This window comes from Scyliorhinus canicula, chromosome 13, assembly GCF_902713615.1.
Source record: "Scyliorhinus canicula chromosome 13, sScyCan1.1, whole genome shotgun sequence".
NCBI lineage: Eukaryota > Metazoa > Chordata > Chondrichthyes > Carcharhiniformes > Scyliorhinidae > Scyliorhinus > Scyliorhinus canicula.
Genome location: NC_052158.1, coordinates 64,825,440 through 64,846,670, shown reverse-complemented (window position 1 = coordinate 64,846,670; position 21,231 = coordinate 64,825,440). Strand labels below are relative to the sequence as shown.

At 47.3% G+C, this 21,231-nt stretch overlaps 1 protein-coding gene across 1 annotated transcript in view; it reads right to left on the bottom strand.

The window, feature by feature from the left end:
- Positions 1-312: 312 nt before the first annotated feature.
- The window catches only part of stk25b (serine/threonine kinase 25b), a 90,385-nt gene continuing 69,466 nt past the window's right edge, over positions 313-21,231 (bottom strand). Inside the window, exons 8-11 of the mRNA XM_038815656.1 lie at positions 19,229-19,340; positions 16,783-16,854; positions 10,325-10,461; positions 313-3,438 (exon numbers count right to left, since the gene is read on the bottom strand). Of these exons, the coding sequence (XP_038671584.1) occupies positions 3,399-3,438; positions 10,325-10,461; positions 16,783-16,854; positions 19,229-19,340 (361 nt within the window). The 3' untranslated portion in view covers positions 313-3,398. The remainder of the gene's footprint in view (positions 3,439-10,324; positions 10,462-16,782; positions 16,855-19,228; positions 19,341-21,231) is intronic.

The window sequence follows — 21,231 nt, the reverse complement described above, 5'->3', positions numbered from 1 at the left end:
CTGGGCAATTAAAAAAAAGGTGCAACAGTTGAACAATCCTGGCAGGTGAGAAAATCCTGTATTGTTCAAGATCTGCCCTTTGGATTGAGGTTCTGCCTGTGAAGTGGCTGCAGTTCAGCTGGTGTTGAAAATCCCACAGCACTATTCAAAAAAGAGTGCTGAGCTCTTCAGGGTATCTTTGACTATCATTCCTCCTCATCAAAATCAAATGAACTGATCAATCATTGCACAAATCCAAGCCCAATTTTCTTTGTTGAACATGCCTGGCAGACATCTTGGAAGATGCTGCTTTAAATAAAGCCAAACAAGAGACCCATTCTTATATTTTATTCTTGTCCATTACACTGTATATAAAATGCGATCCGCAGCTCCAAGAGCACGGATACCCTCCTTCACCATAAATAACTACAACCAAACCTAAACTGGACTTTAAAATAAGTAATAAATGGGTTGCAAGGACCAGATATGCACTTGTACACTGTTAATACACGCAGTATACAAACACTAGACGTACAGGAACACAATTCCCACTTTCACTGACATGGCTATGGAGTTTTCAAAACTAGAGTTCTTTATGTTCGCTCCTCCGTCCATTCGAGTGGCAGGTCCAATCAGGGGCACAGTGAGAGGGCACAGAGTGTCAACTTATTGATGGCTTGCTTGCAGGTCTCAACGAGGAATTGGGAACCTCAGAGCCAGCAAGTCGTCAGACTCAGAATCTCAGAAAATAGGGAGCGCCCTTTATGAAAAGTGAAGCCAAAATGACTTTTGGAATCATTCTGTGGGTGTTCAATAGCAAACCAAATTCTAAAAACACACCAGGGTGTGTTTCTCAAGATCTCCCAGCTGTAACATTCGGGCACAACCTGGGGAAACAAGACAAATGGTCCTTCACAGCACCTTGTTAGGGATTTGCCAAAGTCTTGGTGGGAGATCCCCATGGGAATGCTACTCCTGCAATGCTACCCTTGATGCTGGTCAGTTCTTTGTCTGGATCTTACCAACAGTACCTTTAAAACAACTGGTGTGCACATTTCCCTTCACATTACAGCTGCAGTATTCTGCTTACTCCCAGGCCTTAATACTAACTCTGTCCACTCTTGGATAATACTGCTCAAAGTCCTTCTTGCTAAAATTATATTAAGGGTTGTTGAACTCTCGTGTCTATTTCCCCAACCCTCCAACTAGCCTGCGACCCTCACTTGTTCCATTTGGGCCCTTTCACCGTCTCCTCCTAGGTGCTACATCATGGCATTTATATCAGGCTATTATTGTTCTAGCAGAACAATATGGCTGCCCTTTTCATGGTGGCATCATTAGTCATTCTGTTTCTCTTCATAATGCAAGGTGTAAAAGCAAAACAACCCACCTAACTTGCCATTTAAGGCCGTACAGAGGATCCATTCAGAATTAATACTGATCCCAAGTTATATAACAGAATCTAAACTGAACGGTTTTCTACTTGCACAATGAAACATTGTGTGCTTAGATATAAAAATCACAAATTAAAGGGGGGGATGTGGCGATACAGGAAATTATGGTAATTGCTGTCAGGTACATGAAAGTGAGGAAAATAAACTTCCTTTTAGATTAGATGGATAAAGACGGCATCACCAGATCTCAAAGCTTCGTCAACACATCCTGCTAACGATCGCCCTATTTATTCAGTAGGAAAGTCCATGTCAATGCCATTAAAGAAACTGGCCAACAGTGGTTCAGTTGACAGACTGAAGACGCTTCCCAAGATCTCCTGGAACATGGAGATCCATTGGCGACAGCAACTCCCTTGCTGTAAAGTGAATTGTAGTAATACTTCTGCAACACACCTACAAATTCCTGTTCTCTAGATTATCGATAGTACAGATCCGAGGGGGTGGGGGAAGAAATAAAATATTTTAGGAACCTTCCTCTTAAATTTGTCCATAAACAGTCAGAGGTACATATGCTCTTTGAACTGTCTACAGGCCATTCACTGCCGCTGCTAAATGACTGGAAACAAAGGGCTCAAAATGAGTTCTGGTACAGAGGCAGCTCCTGAATTGACCAGGTGTGGATTTCAGACATCCAATTTTTAATTTCTGTACAACCCAATCTGAGTGACAATCTGGTCCATTGGCCTTTTGCTCTGAGTAATACTCCAGGCCAGATCTCTCCCAGGAATTGAGATTCCAGGTCTGGAGTTATTTACCTTGGTCTCCGACACCCAAGAGGATAGAGGAAAACAAGGAGAGCCAGCCTTGGCGTAAACCCCGATGGGCGTGACTTTGCTCCATTGGACATGAGTATAAGCTGCACCCTCTCCGGCAAGCCCACCTTTCAGCATTGTGGAACTGTTCTGTAAAGAGACAGAATCGCTTCTGCAGGTCTCAGTAAACTGGAGCCTTTGTGGGGTCCTTGTTCCTCTAATTGGAGGGCAGCTATAGTGTTGGTTTAGACTGTGTGATTACTATATTGCAACTGGTGGAGCTTCACCCAAGTGTTTTTTTTATAAAAGCATTGCCACTCCTTTTTGCATCTCATAATCCCTCCAACCAGTCAGTCTGAGCTAGTCTTTTCAAACTGATGACCTGAATCTCCTCCTGCAATTCGATACCACTCAGTGGTCAGGTAAGCCTCGCGTCAGTGGAGGGCTCCATCTAGCCGACTGGCACCCTTTATGAGAAACCTCCCTCGATGGAGCCAGCGAGGATTTAGTGATTAAAAGACACAGGCTTCTAGTTCAAGGAGGTGAGACACATATTGGCTGTGTTGCCAGGCTGCCCTGAAGAGTGACGAATTCCTCAAATGAGGGGGTGACCTGACTGATCTTAAGTCTGGGATAATCACCACCATTAACTCCTCCAGCTACTTTCTTCACCAAATCGCTTCATTTTAACTAGCAGCACAATGTAGTCACATCTTAAAAGGAGTACCTCAGGGAAGGTTATCCACTGTATAGGACCCTCTATCCTGAATGTGTATAATCCATGTTCTTGCACCCTTATACACAGTGGATTTATTTTTAAAACCATTAAAAAAATTGACCTTTGAATTCTGAAACAAAGCCCAGACAGGCAAGCAAAAGAGGTACTGTCTCTTTTTCACATGGTACATTTCTACTAATACAGCTTGATATGCACCAATTAACCTCTGTATATAAAGAAAATGTAAAAATATTATAACTTCTAATTAAAACAAAAAAAGATATCAACCCCTCTTATTTGGTGCCACCCCTCATGGCAGCATTGTTAAAAGTAAAAGGATTTTTAGTTCTGATCCAACAGTGCGATCGAGTCCAGTCGCCATGGCCATGGAGCACAGGCATCGGCAGCCATGGGCTTTCCTAACTGCAGCAGGAGGGGTGTTGTTGGGTGCTGGGTCACGGGGCACTTGGGAAACCCCTGGAGGTGCCGAGATCTTCACCGCGCTGAATTCTTGCTGGATCTGCTTAACGAATACCTGAGGGGGTGGGGGATGGAGGGCAAGAGCAACAAGTCAGAAAGAGCAGTTTCAATTCACTCGACACATTTTCACCTTCTTGTGGAGGCGACAATCTCCATCCACTCGGCACCCTCCATCCCCAAGTGGAGGGACTGAATTTTTACCGTTCAAATCCGCAAATAGAGTCAGCGGGCTTTTAAACCATGAAGAAACAACATCACCGTTGAGCCCAATCCTCACTATCTCCAATTCTGCGAGTAGACTATGTTGGGTTGTTGTTTAATTAGTCTGGGGACAGTTCTCCTAATTTTTGTACCAGTTTTCAGATGTTAGAAGAGGACTTTGTAGGGTGCCTAGGTCGATGCTAGGTGGCTTAGCAGTTTGATGTAACTGATTGGCTTGCTGGGCCCATTTCAGAGGGTAGTTCTGAGTCAATCACATGGCTGTGGGTCGGGAGTCACATAAATACCAGATTGGGTATGGGGATTTAAACTCATGTTTCTGGATCATTAGATCAGGCATCTGAATTACTTGTCCTGTTAATATAACCCTTATGCTGAAGAAGAGCCTCAACTTTTCAACCTTTCCCAATAGCAGTAATCTCTCGGTTCTGGTACCTTCTTTCTTAATCTTCTTCTGGCATTTCCTCCAGTTTCTTTAAAAAAAAATTTGGAGTACTCTATTTTCTCCCCCCAAATTACGGGACAATTTAGGATGGCCAATCCACCTAACCTGCACATCTCTGGGTTGTGGGAGTGAAACCCATGCAGACACGGGGAGAATGTGCAAACTTCACACGGACAGTAACCGGGTCCTCAATGCCGTAGGCAGCAGTGTTAACCACTGCGCTGCTCCAGTGCCATTTTTAATAGGATGGAGTTCAGATCTGCTCTCAATGGAGTATGGCTAGGGTCCAATACAAGTTTAACATAACTTCATTACTTTTGAATTCTATATCATAGAAATAAGTCCTAGTGCTTTGGTAACATTTTTTTATTGCTTTGCTGACCTGAGATGCTGTGTTTGATTATTTGCTCTTCTATCCCATTCACTTTATTTTCTAAAGCACGAGGTGATGCTCCTGTTTATCACAGCGAAATGCAACCTCTCTCATTTATTTCGGTTAAAGTTTGGTATTGTTTGATCTTTGGAACTTGTCAAATAGACCAAAATGATCTTCTCCAACACTACATTCTTCATGCCAAGTGCGCACGCCCCAAGGTTATTTCACCACAAAGACGACAATGCTGTCAATTGGAACCAAAAATGTATGCATTTGAGATAAATCTCCCAATGATGCTGTGTGCCATGTTTAGGATTTTAGATTTTGTGTGTCGCTACCTAACACGGAAACAATGAAATAATTTACTCCTTTAAATATGTGAGATTCGTTCTGTCCAACTTGCAAGTTTGGTGTACTCGCTTTGCCCCCTTTTCTTATTTCCAACACATTCTCTCGTGTCACCTCCATCTCCATGGTGCCTACTCTACTGATCCCACTCATGCGCTCCTCTCCTTACACGGTCTATACCCTCAGCACCCCCACATGACTGAGTGATTATGTACAGCAAGAGACAGAGCCAAAGAGGAAAGGTGCAAGAGTCAGGGAGAGAGAAAAAGCAAGTGTTGTCCAGAGTTTTACGGCATATCAAGAGGCCCTTCGGCCCTTCATGTCTGTGCCAGCCACCAAGCACCAATCTATTCTAATCCCATTTTCCAGCACTTGGTCCGTAACTTTGTATGCTATGGCACTTCACGTGCCTATCTAAACGCTCAATGAGCATGGCAACCTGGAATGTGCATCAGAGTTCAGTGCAACAGACACAAGCTGCAATACATGATTAATAAAGAATCTAAAAACAGGTAAAACAGAGCTGTGTAAGAGACTGAGTGCTGTCTGACCATTAAGTATTCAAAGATAATTTAACAGGGATTTACAAAATCCTACCACTGGGTGGAACTGTTCAATTAAATATGATACTTTACTTAACCATTTCTATTACACAACTGAAAAGTTAAAAAAAAAATTAAACTTGATCAATTTCACATGGTACCAATATCAACAATAATTCATAGAGATCAATGCTTAAGGTCAGATCCTTATAATACCCAATATTAGAGCAACAGATTGAACAGAGAAAATGGAGATTAGAACTGGTTTTCCCAGTAGAATTACAAAGTGTGTGGTTGAAATGCTTTCCTTAAAATGGACACAGGACGCATCATGCGGTTGTTACTCCAACTACCCACTTTCTGCTGAACCCCAATTTTCCCCAACGGTAATGCCCCCTGTTTTAATGCCCTTCAACAATCAAGGGAAGGGGCGCCTTTATTTTAGGGATACCTTGTCCATCGCAGAGGGAATGGTTGGGAGGCTGCACACTGACCATGGAGACAATATATAAACTGAGAAGTCAGAGCGAGTTCAGCACAACCTTCTTTCAACTTCTGGGGCCTTCTTTAATCCACATCAACAAAGAACAAAAAAACTTGCATTTATATTCACCCACAGCGCCCACACCTATCCTCCACCTCCTCAAAGAACCTGCTCATCCGGGCCACAGTCATGTATCAGGCTGTATCAGGCTGAGCCTGGCACACGGCAAGGATGCATTAACATTCCTCAGGGCCTCCTCCCATAACCTGGCCTTCAACTCCCCAGATAAGTGAATCTTTCTTGATGAAATCTGCTCTAAGAATTTTGATGAAAGTAAAGAGCATCATGAACAATGAGAATCACTCCTTGTTTCAGTATTACTGCTGGTTTGTGTTCAGGGAAAAGGCTATAATCCCTCAGATCCAGGTCAAATTGATTCCTCAACTTATTTGTGCCTTGCTATGAAACTTTTAACAGGAGTTTGTATATTGGTGAGGATATGAACGCCAGATGGGACACACTGACTGGTTGTATTAATGTATTGTGATAGATTTTATTACAAAGTTAGATTTCCGATCGGGTAATTTTCTTTCTTTTATTGTTTCTATACAATTTTTAAATGAACAATGTGCCCGAAATTAATTTCTGTATTGACAATAAAGCAAAGTGAAACTGGGTGGTTAGGTCCTGCAATGCGCTACCTCAGAGTATGGTGGAGGCAGATTCAATCAGGGCTTTCAAAATGAATTGGATAAGCAACATAAGAGAGAGGTCTGCAGGGCTAGAGGGAAATGATTGGCGTGTGAGTGGCTGAGTTGTTCTTGCAAACAGCAGGCATGAAGGGCCGAAAGCCCCCCTTCTGAGCAGTAACCATTCAGAATCTATCTAGCACCTATCACACCCACCTAATCCAAAACACCCCACAAAACAATGAACTGCTTTTCAAGAGCAGTTACTGTTTTTGAGACAGACGTGACAGCCAGTACGCAAGATCACAAGTGAGTTGAACGGTCTGTTATTAATTCATTAATTAATCTGTTTCGTGGCACTAGACAGACCATAAAGACTCCTCTTCTCTCTGAATGGTGCTGTGAGATCTTTGACATCCGCTTGAGCAGGAACACAGTGACCTAGTTTAATGTCACATCAGATAGATAACAGCTCTGGCAATGCAACACTCCTTGCATTGCACTAGTTGTTTATTTGCTCAAGTCCATATTAGCTTTGGTTCAAAGTTATTGTGCCATTGAGTTGACCAAGCTGACATTGCAAGCCTCTTCTGGCAGCTGTCTGGTCCTCTGATCCTGCATAGATGAGCCAGGACATCATCAATCCACATGAATGCATGATAAACGGCAGGACTCTGGTTAGCACCGAGGATGAGAAGGATCTTAGTGTGCATGTACACTGATCCCTTAAGATAGCAGAGCAGGTGGATATAGTAGTTAAGGCCGATGGTATGCTTGCCATAATTAACCGACGCACAGAGTTTAAGAGCAGGGAGATTTTGCTGGAACTGTATAAAACTTTGATTCGGTCGCACGTAGAGTACTGGGTGCAGTTCTGGAATCCACATTATAGGGGGGGGGGGGGGATGTGACAGCATTGGAAAGGGTGCAGAGGAGATTTACCAGAATGGAGAGTTTTAGTTATGAACCGAGATTTGATAGACTGGGGTTGTTTTCCTTGGAGCAGAGGAGATTGAAGGAGGGAACACGGTTCAGATGTATAAAATTATGAAGGTCATAGTATACAGGAAGAAAGTTTTCCCTTGATGAAGGGGTCAATGACCAGGAAGCATAGACTTAAGGGAAGGGGCAGGAGGTTGAGAAGGGATGAGAGGAAAAACATTTTCACCCAGAGTGTGATGGGAGTCTGGAACTCTCTACCTGAAAGAGTGGTGGAGGCAGAAACCCTCATAACATTGAACAGGAGAGGAGATGTGCACATGCAATGACAGGGCATACAAGGCTATGGGCCAAGTGCTGAAAAATGAATACTTAGTGGTTGTTTTTTGACCGACACAGACGCGTTGGGCTGAATGGCCTTTTCTGTGCTGTGGACATCTATGACTCCGCCCATATTTATGTGGCTAAAACTGGCATTCTTAACCTGACAGCAGAACCGTTTTAGTGAAATGTAAAGCACCTCAAAAAGTAAAATGTTCACCCAGCTTCAGAGTAGCTAAAGGCAGGTGAACTGAATTGAAGGGGAACAAAGAAATGGTTGACCAACTAAATACATACTTTGGTTCTGTCTACACGAAAGAGGGCACAAATAACATATCAGAAATTCTGGGGAGCACACAGTTCAGTGAGAGGGAGGAACTGATGGAGATCAGTATTAGTAGAGAAATGGTATTTGGGAAAATTGATGTGATTGAAGGCTGATAAATCCCCAGGGACTGATAATCTACATCCCAGAGTTCTTAAGAAAGTGGCTCTAGAAATAGTGGATGCATTGGTGGTCATCTTCCAAGATTCTATAGACCCTGGAACAGCTCCTGCAGGTTTGAAGGTAGTTACTGGAAACCCATTATTTAAGAAGGGAGGTAGAGGCCAATCCGATTGAGGCTCACTGTGAACAAGACAAGATGGAACTTCCAAGTTGAAAATTTCCCTATTCTTAGAGAAAAATTTCACTTGAAATATTTCCTCCAGCCTGAGGAAAGGAACAATGATTGGACTGATAGTTCTGCTCCTTCTGTGTGGACAGGTGTCTGCAGGCTCTCATTCTCTCCGGTATTTCTTCACGGGTATGTCTCCAATCCCTGGATTATTGGAGTTCGTGATTGTCGGTTATGTGGACGATGTGCAGTTTGTTGTGTACGACAACAATCGGAAGGAGTTGATTCCCCAGGAGCAGTGGATGGTGGACAGCGAGGGTCCTAAATCCTGGGAACGGAAGAAGTTTCTCGCATGGGAGCAGGAGCAGTTTTTCAAAGTTGATATTCCGACCCTCATGTCCAGGACCAACCAGTCCTGGGATTGGGGGCAGTGTATTGAGATGGATAGAAAACTGGTTGGCAGGCAGAGAACAAAGAGTAGGAATAAACAGATCTTTTTCGGATTGTTAGGCAGTGCTTAGTGGTGTACCGTAGGGTTCGGTGCTAGGATCCAGCTATTCACAATATATATCAATGATTTAGATAGGGAACTGGTTAGATAAGAGGCTGGTTTAGCTCACTGGGCTAAATCGCTGGCTTTTAAAGCAGACCAAGCAGGCCAGCAGCACGGTTTGATTCCCGTACCAGCCTCCCCGGACAGGAGCCGGAATGCGGCGACTAGGGGCTTTTCACAATAACTTCATTGAAGCCTACTCGTGACAATAAGCGATTTTCATTTTTCATAAATGTAGTATCTCTAAATTTGTAGATGACGCAAAGCTGGATGGTTTGCGGAGGGAGGCGGGGTGAGAGCTGTGAGGAGGATGTAGAGATGCTTCCGTGTAATTTGGACAAGTTGAGTGAGTGGGCAGATGCATGGCAAATGGAGTATAATGTGGATAAATGCGAAGATATCCACTTTGGTACTAAAAACAGGAAGGCAGATTATCGGAGTGGCTATAATTTAAGAGAGGGGAATGTGCAACCAGACTTGGATGTCCTTGTACACCAGTCGTTGAGGGAAAGCATGCAGGTGCAGCAGGCAGTAAAGAAGGCAAATGGTACATTGACCTTCATAGCAAGAGAATTCAAACACAGGAACAGGGATGTCTTGCTGCAATTATATGCGGCCTTGGTGAGGCCACACCTGGAATATTACATACAGTTTTGGTCACCTTATCTGTGGAAGGATGTTCTCGCTATAGTGGGTGCGCAGAGAAGATTTGCTGGACTGATTCCTGGGATGGCAGGACTGACATACGAGGAGCGATCGAGTCTGTTAGAGCTATATTCACTGGAGTTCAGAAGAATGAGGTGGGGGGGAACCCACAGAAACCTATAAAATTCTAACAGGACTAGACAGGGTAGATGTAGGAAGGACGATCCTGATGGTGGGGCTGTCCAGAACCAGTGGTTACACTCTAAGGAGACAGGGTAAACCTTTTAGGACTGAGATTAAGTGAAATTTCTTCACCCAGAGAGTGGGAGCCTGTGGAATTCGCTACCACAGGTAGCAGTTGAGGCCAAAACATTGCATGTTTTCAAGAGGGAGTTAGATCTAGCTCTTGGAGGTAAAGGGATCAAAGGAAAAGGGGGAAAAAGCGGGAACAGGTTACGGAGTTGGAGGGCCAGCCATGATCAAAATGGATGACAGAGCAGGCTCAAAGGGCCAAACAGCCTCCTCCTGCTCTTATTTTCCATGTTTCTATTTAGGCATAAGACCTCTTTTAGTGAGCCAATGTAGGCAGCCATCGAGTGGGACCAGGATTACTTCATCCAGCTCTGTACAATCCCAACATATTAAAACACACTGGCTCATAAAAAAATGAAGAATCGCGAATACTGCATGGAAATCTAATGCTCATTCCCTTCATCTTGCAAATGTATGTGTAAACACGGCTTGCTTTCCGTGTTTCACTCACCTTCGTACACGCTCCACCATGTGTGCTACCAGTTTATCTGAAATGCCTGGACAGGACTCTTCAGCCAGGTTAAAAGCATTCTCCAGCTCTTCAATGGCACCCAGATTCCCACCGCTGACTTTGTGCTTTTCTTGTAGCTTCAGCAAAATAAAACATGATATAATTCAGGTGAACCGTCAAGCCATTGCCAGAAAACAAAAGATCATCAGTTAACAATTCAGAGCCATATGTTATAAAGGCATAGAAATCCACTCATCTGTGTCACCAAGGAACAGGGCCCAGTACAAAAACAACTAGGGAGGGGAATAACTTTCCTCACATCACTCTGTGGCAGAGCACATTGGTCCGAAAACCAGCTCGCCAAAAAGCTGGCTTGACAAATTTAGTTTGACCAGAGGTCGTTATTGAGGTCAACGAACTGGCATCAAACAACAATGTTTTTTAAAAAAAAATAATTTTTATTAAAATTTTCACAAAAAAGAAAACAGTAACAGAAAAATCTAAGAACAAAAAGAACAAACCCCCTCTCCCATATATACAAAAGAGAAACAATAAATAAACGCCCGTCGTCGGCAAAGATTCAACCCAAAACAAAAACAAAGAGACCCCCCCCCAGGTTGCTGCTGCTGCTGACCTTCTGATTTTACCGTTCTGCCAGGAGATCTAGGAATGGTTGCCATCGCCTGAAAAACCCCTGCACTTACCCCCTTAGGGCAAATTTCACCCTCTCTAATTTAATAAACCCCGCCATATCGTTGACCCAGGCCTCCACGCTTGGGGGCCTTGCATCCTTCCACTGAAGAAGAAGCCTCCGCCGGGCTACTAGGGACGCAAAGGCCAGAACACCGGCCTCTTTCGCCTCCTGCACTCCCGGCTCCACTGCAACCCCAAATATTGCGAGTCCCCAGCCTGGATTGACCCTGGATCCTACTACCCTTGATACCATCCTTGCTACACCCTTCCAAAATTCCCCCAGCGCTGGGCATGCCCAGAACATATGGACATGGTTTGCTGGGCCCCCAGAGCACCTAACACACCTGTCCTCGCTCCCAAAAAAAACGGCTCATCCTTGTCCCGGTCATATGAGCCCTATGCAGCACCTTAAACTGTATGAAGCTACGCCTCACACAGGAAGAGGAGTCACCCTTTCCAGGGCATCCGCCCATGTCCCCTCCTCAATCTCCTCACCCAGCTCCTCCTCCCATTTACCTTTCAGCTCCTCCACCGAGGCCTTGTCTACCTCCTGCATCACCTGGTACACTTCCGAGATCCTCCCCTCTCCAACCCATACCCCCGAGAGCACCCTGTCCTGGACCCCACGCGGCGACAGCAGAGGGAACCCCGCCACCTGCCGCCTGACAAACGCCCTTACTTGCATGTACCTAAGGGTGTTCCCTGGGGGGAGCCCAAACTTCCCCTCCAGCTCACCCAGGCTCGCAAACTTCCCATCTATGAACAGGTCCCCCAGCCTCCTGACACCTGCCCTGTGCCAACTCAGGAAACCGCCATCAATTCTCCCCGGAACAAACCGGTGGTTCCCCCCTATTGGGGACCCCATCGAGGCCCCCACCTCCCCCCTGTGCCGCCTCCATTGCCCCCAAATCTTGAGGGTAGCCGCCACCACCGGGCTCGTGGTATACCTCGTTGGAGGGAGCGGCCAACGGCGCCGTTACCAGCGCTTCCAGGCTCGTGCCCACACAGGATGCCATCTCCATCCTCTTCCATTCTGCCCCCTCCCCATCCATTACCCGCTTACGCACCATCGCTGCGTTGGCAGCCCAATAATACCCAGAGGTTGGGCAGCGCCAGCCCCCCCACTATCCCTGCCCCTCTCCAGAAACACCCTTCTCACCCTCGGGGTCCCGTGCGCCCACACAAATCCTGCAATGCTCCTGTTAACCCGCCTGAAAAAGGCCTTCGGGATAAGGATGGGAAGGCACTGGAACAGGAACAGAAACCTCGGGAGCACAGTCATCTTCACTGACTGCACCCTACCCGCCAGAGACAGCGGCAGCATGTCCCACCTCTTAAACTCCTCCTCCATTTGCTCCACCAGCCTTGTGAGGTTAAGCTTATGCAAGGCCCCCCAGCTCCTGGCCACCTGAACGCCCAAGTACCTGAAGCTCCTCTCTGCCCTTTTCAGCGGAAGCCTCCCAATCTCCCCCTCCTGGTCCCCCGGGTGTACCACAAACACTCGCTTTTCCCAAAGTTAAGCTTATACCCTGAGAAATCCCCAAATTCCCAAAGAATCCCCATCACCACTGGCATTCCCTCCACCGGGTCCGCCACATATAACAAACCGCGTAGAACGACACTCGGTGCTCCTCCCCACCCCGGACCAGCCCCCTTCAATCCCCCGACTCCCTCAGCGCCATAGCCAGGGGTTCAATTGCCAGCGCAAAAAGTAAGGGGGACAGGGGACACCCCTGCCTCGTCCCTCGATACAATCGAAAATACTCCGACCTCCTCTTATTCATGGCCACACTCGCCATCGGGGCCTCAGACAACAGCCTCGCCCAACTAACAAACCCCTCCCCAAACCCGAACATTTCCAGCACCACCAACAAGTACCCCCACTCGACCCAATCAAAGGCCTTCTCTGCATCTAGCGCCACCACTATCTCCGCCTCCCCTTCCACCGCCGGCATCATTATAACGTTCAAGAGCCTCCGTATATTAGTGTTCAGCTGCCTCCCCTTCACAAACCCCGTTTGATCCTCGTGAATAACCTGCGGCACACAGTCCTCAATCCTCGTGGCTAAGATCTTTGCCAACAACTTGGCGTCCACATTCAAGAGTGAGATCGGCCTCTATGACCCACACTGCAGGGGATCCTTGTCTCGCTTAAGAATCAAGGAGATCAGCGCACGAGATATCGTCGGGGGCAAAGCCCCCCCCCCCCCCCCCCCCCCCCCCCCCCTTGCCTCGTTAAAGGTCCTAACCAACAGGGGGCCCAGCAGGTCCGCATAAGTCTTGTAAAATTCAACCGGGAGCCCATCCGGCCCCGGCGCCTTCCCCATCTGCATGTTCCCTATCCCTTTAACCAGCTCCTCGAGCTCAACTGGCACCCCCAGACCCTCCACCCGTCCCTCCTCCACCCTCGAAAATCTCAGCCGGTCTAAAAAGCGCCCCATCGCCCCCTCCTCCGCCGGAGGTTCGGATCGATATAGTTTCCTCATAAAGGTCCCTGAACACCCCATTAATGTTTACCCCCCTCCACACCACATTTCCTCCCTGATCCTTAACACCACCAATCTCCCTGGCCGCATCCCACTTACGGAGCTGGTGTGCCAGCATCCTGCTCGCCTTCTCCCCATACTCGTACACCGCACCCTGAGCCTTTCTCCATCGAGCCTCCGCATTTCTGGTCGAACTCAGCCCGAAGGCTGCGCTGCTCCCTCAGCCCCCCGGTTTTTTGGATCCAGCCCCGAATGAAACACTTGGCCCACCCACCCCTTCCGCCACGTGCCCGCGCCCCCCGCTCAGCCCGTTCCCCACAGCGACAGACCCCCATCCCGACCCCCTCTACACGCTCCAGCTCCTTCTTGGCCATTCCAGCAGCAACCTGGTATCCCCCCCCTCAAACCTCCCCACCCCACCCAAGCTAGGGCCCCCCTAGCTGCGTAACTCCAGTCATTGTACTTCCGTAAGTCAGCCGACTCCTGCTGACCCCGGCTGCTCCTGCGACCCCAATTACCCTCCCCAGTGACACACACCCATTCCCCCAATGCCGCCCCCGCCCCCTGCTTCTCCAGCGCGGGAAAAAAGCCCGCGCCCCCATTCCAAGCCCTGCCCCCCCCGACCCAAAACGCAGGAAGACAGGCACATGACCCAACAGGGCCGCGAACCCCACCCAAACCCGCAACCTGTGAAATAATAAAAATCGCAACATGATATAATAAAGCACCCAAGTAAACAGATAACAGTCCTGAAAAGCAGACAAGAAAAAACAGAACAGCAAAAAATACATCGTCCAATAGAACCAAAAAGAAAAAAGCGAAAGGATACCCAGGAGGACAAAGCCTCCGGGCTGTGTACAATGTTCCCCAGCCCCCAGTTCAAGACACAGCTTCTCTGCCTGGACAAAGGTCCAGGCCTCCTCCGGGGAGTCAAAGTAAAGTTGGCGGTCTTTATAGGTGACCCACAGGTATGCCGGCTGCAAAAGGCCAAACTTGACCCCCTTCTTGTGGAGCACTGCCTTCGCCCGGTTAAACCCAGCCCTTCTCCTCGCCACCTCTGCACTCCAGTCCTGGTAGATCCAGATCTCCATAATCTCCCACTTACTACTCCTCTCCCACTTTGCCTAACGAAGCACACACTCACGGTCGACCAAGCGTTGAAAGCGGACCAACATCGCCCTGGGCGGCTCGTTCGGCCTGGGCTTCCGCAGCATCACCCGATGGGCACCCTCCAGCTCCAGGGGTCCACGGAACGACCCCGCGCCTATCAGTGAGTTCAGCAACAGGACCACGTAGGCCCCCAAATCCGAACCTTCCAGCCCCTCCGGGAGGCCCAAAATCAGCAGATTCTTCCGGCGGGAGCGATTCTCCATCTCCTCCATCCTCGCCAACCATTTCTTGTGAAGTGCCTCGTGCGACTCCACCTTCACCGCCAGGCCCAGGGGCTCGTCCTCGTTCTCCGAAGCCTTCTGCTGTAGCTCCAAAATCTCCACAGCCTGAGCCGTCTGAGTCGCCCCCGAACCTGTCCAGCGATGCCCTCAACGGCTCCAGGATCTCAGCCTTTAGTTCCTGGAAGGAGCGCAGCAGCAACGCCTGCTGCTCCCTCGCCCACTGCTGCCACGCTGCCGGTTCCCCGCCCGCCACCATCTTGTCCTTTCTGCCTCGCACCTTCTTCTGCTGCTAAGTTGATTTTCTGGTTGCTCCACTTCTAGACAAGCCCATCCACCGGCCGCCAAGCACAGAGGCTGCGTTCCCACCCGGGGAAAAGTCAAAACAGCGCCATTGCGGGCCCTTAAAAGAGCCCGAAAGTCCAAAAATAGCGGGAGCCACCGAACATGCGGCTTAGCACTGCATCACCGCAACCAGAAGTCCAAAATAACAATGTTAATGGCAGCTCAACAGGAAGGTGGGAATTCTGTGGAGAGTAACTCACTCCTGTCTCCCCAGCCTGCCAACCACACGCAAGGCAAAAGTCACGAGTGCAATGGAATAGTCTTTACTTGCCGAGATGAGCACATCTCCAACAAGACTCAAGAAGCTCAACACAATCCAGAACAAAACAGCGGGCTTGAGTGGCACCCTATCCATCACCTTCAACATTCACTCCCTCCATCACCAACAACTGGCAGCAGTGTGCGTCATATACACGATTCATTGCAGAAACTCACCAAGGTTTTTTTCAACAGCACCTTGCAAACGCGTGATCTCTACCACTTACAAGGACAAAGGCAGCAGATACCATCACCTGCAGGTTCCCCTCCAAGTCGCACACTATTCTGATTTGGAAATATATCCCTGTCCACAACACCCGTGGAAGAATAAGGACACAAAATGCTAGAAATGTAGGGATGCCACTGCATCTGAAGAAAAAGTGGCCTGATGTCCAGGATGTTGCCTTTCTGCAGCATCGCTTTGCCCTCGAGGTCAGGGGTTGCAGGTACTTCCACCAACGGCCAGTCTCCATTTGTGATTCATGAAGAAATCAACCATCGAAGCACAGACTAATCACAGGAGTTGGCCTCCTGGTATGGGTGCCTCAGTATTTTCCAGGCGGCGTATTTACTTGCAGGTTACAGAGAGCATTCTTTGAGCTTACAGAAAATCCAATAAATGGGAATGCAGCATTAAACATGGATTTATTTCCCTTTTGGGAGCTGGATATAAATCCAGTCCAGACAGAAACGATCAAGGGGAAGGAGTGGATTACAACAGCGTTCTTTCACTTCAGCAGCTGAGGCATGACTACAGCCCATACCTGCAGGATGAAAGCAAGTTCTGTCTCTGCAGGCGGTGAAGGTTATTGATGAAATCTGCTCTTTGATCTCAGTCCATTCAGGACTCTCAAAGGGAGCAAGCTACTTTTTTTGATAAGTGCTGAAGGTTCTCACACCAGACCAAAACCTGGGAGGGGGAAGAGTGGACTTAGTGATATCAGCAAACATAGGCATTCAATCAACTTACACCCTCGATATTCCGCTGATATTAATCAAGGAGGAAATAATTCCTCGTTCTCCATGCATATAATAATAATAATCTTTTATTGTCACAAGTATGAAGTTACTGTGAAAAACCCCTAGTCGCCACATTCCGGCGCCTGTTCGGGTAAGCTGGTACGGGAATTGATCCCGCGCTGCTGGTCTTGTTCTGCGTTACAAACCAGCTGTCTAGCCCACTGAGCTAAACTGGCCCGATATTAGCTGTCTTTAGAAGCATTTCAGCCGACATGTATAAGCAGGCACACACATAAGCACATTTGGTCATATACAGTGGCTGCATTACCTCTCTGAACATGGGGTTGACCAGCGTCGTCAAACACTTTGATTTTGGCTGTCGTTTCATGGGCTCCAAGGGCTTCATTAAAACAAAATACAAAAGAATAATAAAGAAACTCAGGCAATATTTGTCACCTCTGACCTCAACTACTCTATTACATTCACTCCTGTCTGTTTATTCCTAGAGCTAGTTCCCCCCCCCCCTGCCAATCAAGGGACAATTTGGCGTAGCCAATCCACCCACCCTGCACACCGTTGAGTTGTGGGGGTGAGTGAGGCCCACGCAGACATGGGGAAAATGTGCAAACTCCACATGAACAGTGACCCAGGCCCAGGATCGAACCCAGGTCCTCAGCGCCGTGAGGCAGCAGTGCTAACCACTGCACCGCCCTGGAACAAATTAAACTTGTTAACTCGCTCGGTCAGGGTTGCATTCCTTGTACAAATGACAGTCTGTAATTGGAGTAGTTAAGAGGCAATCACAATTCTCTCAATCATAATAAGAAATTAGCTATTTGCTTAAAATAAAATATTGTCCCACCAATCATCGGCACCCCAGCATCCTTGAAACTGGCTTTTTGATGTGACACCAAGTCCTTGAATTTGTTGCCTTCCAAATGCGTGCCCATCCTTCCTGCTACTGCTCGAATCTCAACAATCTGGATTGCACTCCTAACACAGCATTGAAACTGCCCTGGTCAAAGTCACGACTGACACCTCTGTGAGCATGGTTCATTTTCCCACCTCCTCCTCTCTTCAGTCTTTGACACAGTCAACCTCACCATCACCATTGCTGTTCCTTTTCCATTGTTGTCCAGCTCAGTGGGACAGTGTTCATCTGGACCTACTCGTACCTAACTAACTGCAGTTCGAGCAACTCCGGAAACAGCTTATTTTCCTGAGGTCCCCAAAGGTCTATCCTTCCTCATCCATTTACAGGCAACACCATCCAATGAAATAAAGCCACTTTCCACATGCACGCTGACAACATAAGAGCTCGGTCTTGATCCATAAGATCACTTCTCGGCCTCTCGACGGTGTTAACAGACTCCTCTTCCAGCATCCAATCTTGAGTGAGCTGCATTTTTCTCTAGTTAAACATCGATAAGACAGAATCCATTACCTTCAGTCCCCAACACAAACGCCATACGCTCACTACTGATTCTATTCCTTCCCTTAACCTTTGCTTCAGGTTGAACTAGACCATTATCAACCATGACATATTTTATGCATCCAACGGAGACCCTGACCCTATTTCTTCACCAAAACCAACTCTGAGACCTATTTCCCATCTGTCCTTACCACAGCCTCAGCCCATCTGCTCCTAAAACTCTCCTCCATGCCTTTGTCAGCTCTAGTCTCGATGATTCCAATGCTCTCCTGCCCGGATCTCTCCTGCGCACTCTGTAAACCAGTGCACACAAAACTCTGCCGCCAGAATGCTGATATCCTATCCTTCATTAAGCCGCACTCACCATTGCCTGAATCATCACTGATCTGTGTTGCCTCCTTCCCCCCCCCCCCCCCCCCCCAATGCCTCCAATTTAAAATGAACAAACTCATTCTTAATCCCTTCATTGCCTTTCCCTTCCATATTTCCGCAACCTCCTCTTATCTTGTAATGCCCCCCTCCAATCCAGAACTCCCCATTCTTCACACTCCTACCTCTTGTTTCCCTTTTCTTTGTGGCTGTACTTCCAGAGGCCTAGGCCACAAGCTCTGAAATTCCCTCTCTCAGCCCTTCCATCTTTCTCTCCTCATTTAAGACCACTTTTCAAACACATATCTGTGGTCAAGCCTTTAGCCACGACTCCCCAAACCTTTGATGCCCATTTTAATCTAATTATGCTCGTGTGACATTTGACCGTGGGCCGTTTTTCTACATGTACCCCCCCCCCACACACGCCGAGCCATGTTAGTTTGTAAGTAAGGTGCCCATGTCTAGTGGGTATTAACGCCCTGCCCCCCTCCCCGTCGTGTTAGTTTATAAGTAAGGTGCCCATGTCTAGTGGGTATTAAAGAACATTGGTGTGACGATGGAGCTTATGAAAATCTTTACAGTAATGTGCTGTAAAATATAGTCATGAAAAACTGAGTGGAATGGGACTGTCAGCTATATTATTTCCACATTGCAGCAAATATCAGGATAGATTTGTGTCTCTGGCACTTGAATGCAAAGCACGGTGGAGTGTCAGGCAGGAAGGATTTTGCTCCACTATCTGATTCTCCCCTCTATGTTTTGCCCAGTGTGAGAAAATGAAAATGTACTTCATTACCTTTCATCCCATGATAGCAATGGGAGTACAGGGTTGCTAGGAGGCAGTACACCTATTACATTCTATCCTGCGGTCCTTGTAACAAAATAATACATCACTGCAGGAAAGTGCTGGGCTGCTAAACACAACAACGTCAGTGCGAGAGGGTGATGGAAGTAGATCGGTGCACAGACTTACCTTGGGAGAACTCAGAACAGGCATTCCGTTTTGTAGCTTGCTCAAAGTGCTGGGACGTACAGTGGGGAAAGTCCAAACTGGGCACTGATCCCGCTCATCTCCATCAGCCTCCCTGCAAACAGATAGTCGGTAACTGTGAACGTGCTCAGATCTACCCATACAGGGCTCTTCAGTTTATAGATTAGCTTCGTTATTTCTAGTCACTCACACACCCTTCCTCCCCTTGAAGAAAGCTGCTTTGTCTCTGAATCAACTCCCCCAGTATGACTCTTGGCTAAGGTCCCGCTTCACACCAAAGGCATTTAGGGACATGATAGCGGCCATGAGGGCTTTTAAAGTCCAAAAGGTCAAGTCACGGGCCCGAAACATAAAAACCAGCAATCTCGCAGGTGCAATCATGGGTCAATGGTGAGTCAGCTGATGTTAGATCAAGCAGTGTACAATTGGCCACAGAACCCTGCAGTTAGGGAAGAAGTATCCAAAACAGTTGCATGCCCTATTGCTGTCCAGCTTTTGGCAGTGCGATTGGCGATGACAGGCAAGGATGGAACGTGATTTGGCTGTAATGCCCTTCACTGTTGGACAAACCTGTCCAAGTTCTTTGTTCATGTTTATGTGGAAAGAATAGATCCCTGGATACTGGAACTGTCCTTGAACAAGGAAGGCAACACCTTGTGGTCGAGGGAAGAGTAGGTGTGAAGAAAATAGTTTGAAACAAAAAGAACGTGCTCACTACAGTAACACTAGCGCTGGAATGAACATCAGTGACTAGAATGAACAGAACAGTAATTATTTTTATTTTTTAAAATAAATTTAGAGTACCCAATTCATTTTTCCAATTAAGGGGCAATTTAGCGTGGCCAATCCACCTACCCTGCACATCTTTGGGTTGTGGGGGCGAAACCCACGCAAACACGGGGAGAATGTGCAAACTCCACACGGACAGTGACCCAGAGCCGGGATCGAACCTGGGACCTCGGCGCCGTGAGGCAGCAGGGCTAACCCACTGCGCCACCGTGCTGCCCTACAGAACAGTAATTATGGCATCTTCTTGGTGACTGCAGCAGCACAGCTAACTCTAGTCTCACAAAGGGCATATTTTTCCTCCCTAATATAGTCTCAATTTTCTTTGGCCTATTCTCCTAGCCTATCTATATCTGTCTGTAAATTATATCTTCTCTTCACTGCCTCCTTTCCCATCTATTTTAGTATCACCACAAATTTTGCTGTTACTCTCTGTCCCTGCTTGCAGATCATTGATATAGATTGTAAACAGTTGATGTCCGAGGACTGAACCCTGCGGTATCCCACTAGTTACAGATCGCTAGCCAGAGAAGGATTGATTTTTCCCACCCTCTGCTTTCTATCAGTCAGCCAATCCTCAATCCAATCTAGTATTCTACCCCCAATCTCCTGCCATCTCACCTCTGGATCACTCTTTTATGTGGGATATTGTCAACGGTTTTGTGGAAATCTAGATATGCCACATCCACATATTCCCCATTATCCACCTTGCTGGTGACATCCTCAAAGAACTCAAACAAGTTTGTCAAGCATGACTAACGCTTCATAAAACCATGCTGACAATGGTAGATTGAACTTTGTCTTTCAAAATGTTCAGTCATCTCCACCTTAATGATTGATTCCAGCAACTTCCCCACCACCAAGGTCAAGCTAACTGGTCTATAGTGTCCTACGTTTTGCCTCTCACTTTTTGAATAGGGGCGTCACATTAGCGTGTTTCCAATCTACTGCGACCTTTCCAGAATACAGGGAATTTTGAAATATCATAGCCAACCAATAAATCCACTTTCTCTACTGCCACCTCCTTTAATACTCTTGGGCCCTTGGGTCTAGGCAACAGATGCCGGAGACTTATCTGCCTTTAATCCCATTAGTTTATTCAATATCTTCTCCCTAGTGATGGTTATTGCACCAAGTTCTTCTTCATTAATTGCAGTTTTGGGAAATTGTTTCTTATCCTCTGCCTTGAAGATAGAGGC